General features: G+C 50.4%; 1 protein-coding gene across 2 annotated transcripts; it reads right to left on the reverse strand.

Moving 5' to 3' along the window:
- Positions 1-293: 293 nt before the first annotated feature.
- On the reverse strand, positions 294-8,689 carry LOC100724465 (putative serine protease 47). 2 transcript variants are annotated; one of them, XM_063229249.1, is made up of 5 exons: positions 8,441-8,689; positions 7,280-7,442; positions 5,251-5,533; positions 3,830-3,961; positions 294-669 (listed from the first exon to the last, which is right to left on the reverse strand). In XM_063229249.1, exons 1-5 carry the CDS (start codon positions 8,643-8,645, stop codon positions 367-369), a joined length of 1,086 nt encoding a protein of 361 aa, XP_063085319.1. In that variant the 5' UTR covers positions 8,646-8,689; the 3' UTR covers positions 294-366. The 2 variants fall into 2 exon arrangements, with proteins under 2 accessions (XP_063085319.1, XP_063085318.1); XM_063229248.1 differs by having other exon boundaries at positions 3,830-3,985.
- Between the last annotated feature and the right edge of the window lie 366 nt (positions 8,690-9,055).

The raw sequence follows: 9,055 nt of genomic DNA on the forward strand, positions 1-9,055 counted from the left end.
ACAGCTCCTCCACATCCCTTAACTGTGCCTGTCACACCCCTGCCTTTCCCAGGGGACCAGGGATGACAGTCTCCCTGTGAAATACTACTGGTTCATCTTGGGGCAGGACCCGAGAGCTGATCCCAAGAGAAGGGGATTCTGAGGGGCAGGAAGTGCCCAGGGAAAGGGGGACTGCAGCCAGGGGGCAAGGATGGTGAGGTTTTCTTTGGTTCCTTTGGCCAGGCTTTGTCTGGGACCGGCAGCTGACGGACACAGAAGCCGAGTACAGGAACATTTATTGACAACAGGCTGGAGAGAGAGACTCAGCACAGCTTGAGGCCTGAACAGAGGGGATGCAGATGGGTGGTGTTCTCACCCCCAGGCCTGCTATGGGGCCGGAAGCATAAATGACAGCAGGAGGCAGGTCTGTGCTGGCCCGAGGACACTGCAGCTCTTGCTGGAGCCTGTGGCTCTCAGAAGCTGGGGCACAAAGTCTGTGGGAGGAGGAGCTGGCAGTGGGCTGGGGACAGCAGTGAGCCTCTTGACTGTGCTGATCCAGTCAATGAAGTGCGTGACCTTGGTGAAGATGCTGGGGTTAGTGGGGTGCCGGCAGGTCAGACCCCAGCTGGCCAGTCCTATCAGGACCCAGGCACCATGGTGGTAGCAGACAAGGGGCCCCCCAGAGTCACCCTGAGGAGAAAGAGAGAGAGAGAGAAAAGAGTTAGTGCGAGATGAGTTGAGTTCAGACACACAAGAGGCAAGGTCTGCCTGGTCCTATGCTGCCAATACCTGAGTTAGGGCCCCGCTGCAGTCCCGCTGGGTTAGACTGTGTGGGGGAATGCTGGACGGGAGCCACAAGATACTCCTGAGCTGCCTAGTCATGCAGGTGGATGATCATGCATCTGAATCTACCAATGTGGATCTCTGCCTCTGCTATCCATGCACAGTGGTGGCCTAGTACCACGTGCTGCTTGAGGCCAAGATGGGACAGCTGCCTGCAGAGAGGGGCTGGTGAGAAGGTCAGGCAAGCTGAGACCTCAGTGAAGACCCTGTCTCTGTTAACGCTGAGTTGTAGCAGTACGTTGCTCCAGGTCTCTGTCTGCTTGTTTGCTTAGGTCTGTAGTTTGCTTGCTACCTCCTGGTTGAGCACTATTAGGAAACATGTGACCAGGCTTGGTGCAGGCAGGTCATCTTACGGCTGCAATCTGAAATGTTCCCCAAAGGCTCACTGTGTTGGAGGCTGGGTGTCAGCTGATAGCTTTGGGAAGTGACTGGATGGTGCGAATTCATGGTGGAATGGGTCAAAGGGAGTGGATTATGGTGGTAGGACCTTGGGGACTGTATCATGTCCCAGGCTCTTTCTTTTCTGCCTCTTTCTGATTCTTGACTGCCTCAAGGTAAGCAGCTTTCTTCTGCCATGTCTTTCTGCTACAATGTCTCTACCATGACACAGTCCTAAAAGCAATGGAGTGGGGTCCATGCACTGAAACCTCTGAAACCATGAGCCAAATACAGTGGTCCCTCAATTCATGAATGCATTTGTTTGCAAACAATTTGGTTCACCATCAGAAGCATCTGGCAAAATTTAGTTTGTGAACTCTGCCACTGGTGATGAACATGATCATGGCCATCTTTCCTGCATGAACACAAATGAGGCCATCTATCCCAGAATAATGGAATGAATGGTGTTTGAGAATTGAGGCAACACTGTATGTCTTTTCTCATTTTAGTTGTTCTTCCCAGGTATTTTGTCACAGAAGCACCAAGCTGACTAACACAGCTGATATCCCTAGGGAAGTGGGCAGGCATTTCTGGAAAGTGGCTGGGAGTTATCGGAGACCTGAAATGCCATGGGCTAGGTACATCCCATGGGACAGCCAGGCCATGGTGACCTCTACAGCCAAAGCTTAGCCCACAGAGGCTGGCTTAGGTGTGGGACCTGTAAGAGAGCTTGTGGAAGCAGGGATGGTATTAGACTTAGTACTCCAATCGTGGTTGTGCTGCTCCACTTTACACTGGCCACTTCCCCTCGTGGGCCTCGGTTTCTCCAACTATAAAACAGGATTCAATCTACATGTTCAAGAATAAATTGACATCAAGAATATACAAATAATTCCCATAAGAAATAGATAACCCCTACTCAGGAGGCTGAGGCAGGAAGATCACAAATTCCGGGCCAGCCTGGGCAAATCACAGAGACTCTGTCTCAAAAAAAAAATTAAAAAATTAAAAAAGAACAGACAAGTAATGTCAGTATGGGAAATTTCACTCGACTATAAAATTTCACAGGAATGATACAAATTAAAATCACAAACCAATACCACTCACCAAAATTGTCACAGTGTGAAAAGATGGCAGGCGCCAAGTTTGGGTGAGGACATAAATTCTCATCCACTCCTGGAGGACTGTTTACTAACCTCTGCCTAGGCTGAACACATCTATTTCTTTTTTGTTTTGTTTTTTGGGGACTGGGAATTGAACTTACGACCTCACGCTTGCCAGACAGGCACTGTGCTGCTGCACTAAACCCCTGCTCCATATATAATTCTTTCACCCAGCAATTCTATTCATGGACTTCTCCGAAATAGAGTAGGAAAGATGTGCTGTTCACCTGTGCCCCAAAGACACACAAGAAAACACATGGAGGGGCTGGGGATTTAGCTCAGCGGCATAAGCGCCTGCCTTGCAAGCAGGCAGTCGTGACTTCGATCCCTGGTACCGATAAAAAAAAAAAGAAAAAGACCAAAAAAAAAAAAAGAAAAAGAAAACACGTGGAGCACATGTGCCACTCATCAGGCCTCCACTCTGTGAATGACTCAACATGTGTCCCACACAGAGTGGGTAAGAGCATGCAGTTTGATGCTGAATCTGAGAGGAGTACAACGAGAAGTCAATTTGTCCTTCTCTTAAGTTGTGCAAGCCGTGTGGGGCTCGGAAAGAGGAGCCAACTTGGCAGGCCAGGGCCGGGTGTCTGAGCCTCTATTAAAAGGATAACAGCATGCAATATAGCAAATATGGAGATTTCCTTCTGTCTTGTTTTTGAAATCCAGTATTGTTCTTGCTGCTTGGTTTTGTTCCAATTTATTGTTTGTTTTATTCAATGTTCTGTTTTGATTGGTTTTATTGTTTTGTTTTATTTGATTTTACTATGTCTGATGCTATAGGCAACCACTGTGAAGATAACAAGAGATGCTATGGTAGCCATTGTAGATTTCCTTTTAGCCTGTTTTGAAGTTCTGTACCACTTTCATAATTGTTTCATTTTGATGGGCTTTACTCTGTTAGGTTTTATTACTTTAAAATAAAAATTTAAAAAAAGAGCGCCCAGTTCGCACAGAAGTATACTTCAGGGGAATGGCAAACTACATGCTATACACTAGATGTGTTTCATTAACAAAACATTCAGATATGCAGGAATGCCAACTGCAAATTGTGGTTCTAGGAACCACAGGATTCAATCTAAGATAGAGGTGAAGCAGGGAGTTTCTCTTGGGTGTCAGTGACAAGAAGGGGACTCAAGGGGTCTTCTGGCCTGTTGTATCAGTGTGGAAAAGTCCAGCAGACTGTAACTTATAAATTACCTTATAATTACAGATTACACATCACCAAAAAGTGTAAAATATGCGGTGCAAATGGAAACAGGGTGAGGGTCCTTCCAGTGGATGTTCCTGTACACAGCTGGCTGGGGAAGGGGATTCCTGGGGGAGACGGCTGGGGGACAAAGCCCAGGAAAAACATCTAATGAGAAGGAAATAAGAAGCTCAGAGGTCTCCATGAAGAAAGCAAAGGCCAGTACTACCCCCTCCCAAAGAAACGGAACCAAGAGGGCAGGTAGCAGAGCTGGCCTTACACTGCAGATGGATGTTCCTGTAGAGAAATTCCCGACACACAGCATCTCCTCCTGCACCAAGCGGTCCTTGCCAGTTTTGTGCTTGTATAAGAGACTGCAGAGCTTGTTCCCAATGAGGCCTACTTCAGCCTCCTGGAGAGAGAAGGGTGGTAACAGCTGCACTGTGAAAACAGGATGGAGTTCAGGGACTTGCACTGTAGGTCACTCAGGGAAGTCCAGCTTTGTCTAGTTTCTCACTCTGCCTGATGCCCAAAATGCTCTCCTCCCCCAAACTTGGGGCTTTCCTAGAACAGCTGAGCATGAAACATTGCTTCAGTCACCTACCTGCCCCTGGTAGGTCCCTACCCTTTGTACAAACCTTTCCACATTCATTCCATTCCTTCCATCTCTCTCAAGGCAACAGACCACACCTCTCTCAAGGCTGCAAAGAGGTGAATTCCACTAACATATAACCTACTCACTGGGGTTCAGCAACCATTCACTAACTCACATAACTCACATAACTATTTTCTACCCAGCCATCACTAACTTTTCACCGACCTTTCCATTTACCTACCCACCTGCAACTCTACTCCTTTACCCACTTCTTGATCCACCCACCAATCTTGCGATCCACAGCGTTCATCTATCCACCCTTCCTCAGTCTCTCCATCCCTCTCTGTTTCCCTTCATATACTAACACATCTACCCACACCACCCATTCATCTGCCCCCACACCTAGCCATCCACCTATCCCCTGGGAGACCCAAAGCAACAGGGCCAACATTTGAAATTCTGCTACATGAAGAAACTCACTCTCTCTCTCTCATCACTATTGAGGATAGAACCCAGAGCCTTGGCACTGAGCTACATCCTCAGCATTTTTATTATGTTTTTACATTTTGAGATACAGTCTTACAAGCCAGACATGCTTGGCTCAAATTTGTGATACTCTTGTCTTGCCTCCATAGCGGCTGGGATTACAGGCACGTGCCACCACACTCTGCAAATCGTTTCTCTTTTTAAGTTCATTATGTCAGGTATTTTGCTGCAGTAAGGGAAAGCTGACTATGTTACTTGGAGGAGGCAAGCTCCCTAGATGACTTTTGAGTTTAACTGAGTCATCTCAGGACCATGGTTGACTAAAACTTTAGAATCAAGAAGATGCTAAAGACCCAGATTTTTGATTTCAGAACCTAGGCAGAGAGGAGTCTGCAGCTGTGGAATGACATACTTTCAGAAGAAGGAGGGTCCTGACCTTGCTCAGTCCTCATCTTACAGGCCATGGAGATGAAGCTCAGGAGGCCAGTGCCCAGCAGCTTCAGAAAGCATCTTGGCCTCCAGTTTAACTGAGCCCCCACTTCCCCAACTTTCCCCAGGGCCTCCTCTCTTCCCCTCCTTGATCGGTCCCCTCCTCCTCTTCCTGCCTCTCCCATACCAACCTTGCTGTCCTCTGTGAGCATGCCCCAGCCAGTTATCCAGCAGGATGCGTGAGGGGGCAGCTGCATGTCTGGGAGCGGGAGGCAGGCAGGGATGACATAGTGTGAGAAGTTCACAGGCAGGTGCAGTTGCAACATAGCAATGTCACTCCCAAAGGGATGAAACTTCTCAAAGTCTGGGTGGGTGATGATCCGGCTCAAGGGTATCTTCTGGGTGTGCTGGGTTTGCTTGTACAGTTGGGTGTTCCCCAGTAGAACCTCATAGTCCTCTAGGGCCTGGGATTTGCTGGAGGAAGAAGGGCCCATTATTACCTTTTTCACTGCGTATGCTCCCTGCACTCTCACCTTACGGGCCCAGCCTGCAGGACCTCTCCACCCCGCTGCAATTCCAGACCACCTTCATTCTTTCCCCACTTCTAACAGCCACGAGCCTTCTTTCTCCAGGGTGATGGATATCCTCCTCACACTCCCATCATGCCTTAGAATTGTACCAGGTCATCCTAGTGCCAGAGAAATTCTTGATGGGGATTCTTTCTTTTTTGGTACCAGGAATGGAACTCATAACCTTGTGCTTGCCAGGCGAGTGCTTATGCTGCGGAGCTAAATCCTCGGTCCCCTTGATGGGGATTCTTAAATCAAGTCCGTTTAGTTTACCAACAAAGAGCTCTAGCTCAATTCCATTGTTCTGGTTAGGATCTTAAACGTTTCCCCAAAGCCTACGTGCTAAAGGCTTGGTCATCACTGTTGGTTAGTAGTGGAGTCTTTAAGAGGTGGAGTCAGTGGGAGGCTCTGCAATGTCTCCTTGAAAGGGATATTGTGACTCTGGCCCCTTCTGTCCCCTGGTTGTCATAAGCGAAGAGGCTTCTCTGTCATGCGCATACACCATAATGACTGTGCACCCCCAAACAACAGGACCAGGTAATCATGGACTGAAACTTTAGAAGCCACGACCTAAAATAAACTCTCTTCCTTGTAAGTTGATTTTCTCATGCATTTTGTCACAGCAACAACAACAAAAAAGGGAGTGATAAACTAGTCTGTCTCTTCTGAAGGCTCCCGTGACCCACCTCCAGGCCTAACCACCTTTCCTCCCTCTCTTTTAGGGTTTCTAAGCCACTTGGTCATAAACTCTCCTAAGTGATTTATTAAATGCACACATGAGTACATAAAACTAAAGCTTTCCCCGCTCCTGAATAGGACTGCAGAAACATCTCACAGCCCTCACCTGCTTTATAGGCCCAGCTCTTCCCTTCTGGAAGCCTCACTCCACAACTCTCACACTAGGTTGCAGATTCCCTCTGGTCTCCCTTCCTCGCCCATGTGGGCTTCCTCATGAGCATCACGCTAACTGGAGCTTGTGCTCTGCCTTCCTGGAGGGATGGAGACACTTTGGTATGGGGTATAGCCACCTGCTGTGCTACACAGAGCCTCAGGGGAGTGTGGCACAAAAGAAATGCCAACAAGACCCAGTTGGGGTCTAGGGCTGGTAAGCATACAAGCTGCAACTTCCAGACTTGAACTATGAAGTTCCTGGTCCTTCTGGGTTCTTCCACATCTATTCAGAAACCGGGCACTGAGTCAGAGGAGTCAGTGTCAGTCGTATCAGTCAGGGAGCCTGTGCAACCTAGCACACCAGATGGTGGGAATCACAGTTCCTCCTGGGCACATGGTTTTTATAGAAGGGGTCAAAGAAGTTGCCAGGCTGTTGGTCATACACGGATTCACAGGAGTGTGGAGGACAGTGTGAGGCCAGGTCAGCGGGTGGCAATGTCCTCAGGCACAGGAGGCAGGAGACTTGCTACTGCAGTTGAGGAGGAAGGATGATGGGGATCTGAGCAGGTGTGCTGGGCAGTACTGGGTGGCAAGTGGGGAGGCCAGGCCAGGCCCAGGGCATCAAACAAGGGACAATGTGCTGTCTGTAGCAGGTACTGTCCAGAGCAAGCCCCAGAGGACAAGGAATGGGCCCCTGCCACCTTTGGCTCCTCTTCCCTTGCCAGCCTCTCTCTGGGGACCCCAAGGAAGGAGAACTCACTTGTGAAAGCAGTGGGCAGTGGACACCAGCCAGTAGGAGTCGATGAGGACAGCTCCACAGAGGTGCAAGCCACGGTACAGCAGGCTTGCCTGCCACGGCCACCGGCCAGCCTCTGTGTCCTGGCCGCCGTATATTTTCCCAACTGCCTTTGGCTTCCCGCACACTGTGGAGACACCTCCCACCCTGTTAGGGACACAAGGGCCCCCAGCATGCCACCCCAAGAGGGCCCTTCCTCCATTTCCCAGGTGGGAAGATCAGGGACAAAGGGCAAGGGACCTGGTTCAAATGGCAGGGTTGTCTCAGGCTCTGGTTTGAAAAGCTACTGGAGGGACTAATGGCTAAGTTGCTTTTTGGAAATGCGAACCTGAAGTCTTGGGAGGAAAGGAAGGGTGAAAGGCTGGTCACCTCAGCACATCCTTGGTTTTTTTTTTTTTTTTTTTTTTTGTACCAAAAAATCAAACTCATGACCTTGCACTTGCTAGGCAGGTGCTTATGACACTGAACTGTATCCTTGGCCCCAGCACATCCTTTACTGGGCCTGCCAGGAAGCCCTGTAGATAGGGCGGCAGGGCTTGCAACCTCCTCCCCTCCACTAAACATTCAGTACCTACTCTGCAGATGAAAGCACTGCAGATCTCTCAGGTCTCTCATGGTCCATGCTCAAAGTTACACCTGCACCACTCTGGCATCAAGGGAGAGAATGGCAGGCAGCACTCTGGGTGTGGGAGACCTGGGGCAAGTTGTTCCTGCCACAGGATTCATGGTGCTCCACTGCTACATGGAGATGTGGGGGAGCTAAGGAAGTCACCTTTGGCTCTGAGACTCAGCCCTGGGGGGGAGCACAAGGTCCACCCCCTGGGAAGGTTTTGGAAGTCTTGATCCCTGGCCTGTGTTCACACCTCTATGTCCTGCAGCCCCTGGCGATAACCCTTCATCCGCCCCAGGGCGACGCCCTGGCCATCTGTTCAGGTCCAAAGTCCCACATCTACCTGGGCTATTTCCCACCCAGGACAGCTTCCCAGCGATCCTGACCCACCTTGTTGGAGGCTGTCTCTGGGATGTCCTGCTCAGAGGGGAAGGCAAACAGAACACATTCGGTTTACGTTTGCCAACGGACCTGGCCAGAGACCCCCTCCCTCCTTGTCCTTTCTTCAAACGGACCTTGGGCCCTGCCTGCCCTGTCCTGGGGTCCACTGGTCACCTCTTGCACCCTCGAGGTCGCTGCTTCTTCCCTTGGAGACTGCCAGGAGCTGGACCTCCGGGGTTGCAGGGCAGCCTCAGGGCTCAGGGTCAGCAGCATGGACAGCAGCAGTACCCAGGGCAGGGGCCCTGACCTGCCTCGGGTCCCTGCTCCTCGAGCTCCCATCGGGTGGTATGGATGGGGCTGGACTGACTCTACCCCAACTTGACCCTGCCCCGACCCCACGTAGATGCCCCTTGACCCTTACGCATGCGCACACATGCACGCACGCGCACAGTCGGAGACCAAAGCTGACGGAAGCCCTCAAAGGCTGATTCCCACCGGGTTGGTGGCTGTGTACAGGGCATTCACCCAGCATGCTGAACGCCATGGGTTTGAGTCCAACCATGGAAAAAGGAAGGGAACAAAACAAAACAACCTCCGCTGCTGACTCCAAACAGATGGCCCACGGTGTCTTGACCTCTCCGCTGACCCCTGCCTCAGGGGTATCAAGCGTGACAGACTGTCAATGGAAGCCGGTGCCAATACTCCTAAAATTAGCGAGGATGAGGAGTCTCAGTGTAGAAAAGCGGGAA

Source organism: Cavia porcellus, unplaced genomic scaffold (genome assembly GCF_034190915.1).
Source record: "Cavia porcellus strain 051 isolate PalLab524CR breed Dunkin Hartley unplaced genomic scaffold, mCavPor4.1 scaffold_17, whole genome shotgun sequence".
In the NCBI taxonomy this organism is placed as follows: domain Eukaryota; kingdom Metazoa; phylum Chordata; class Mammalia; order Rodentia; family Caviidae; genus Cavia; species Cavia porcellus.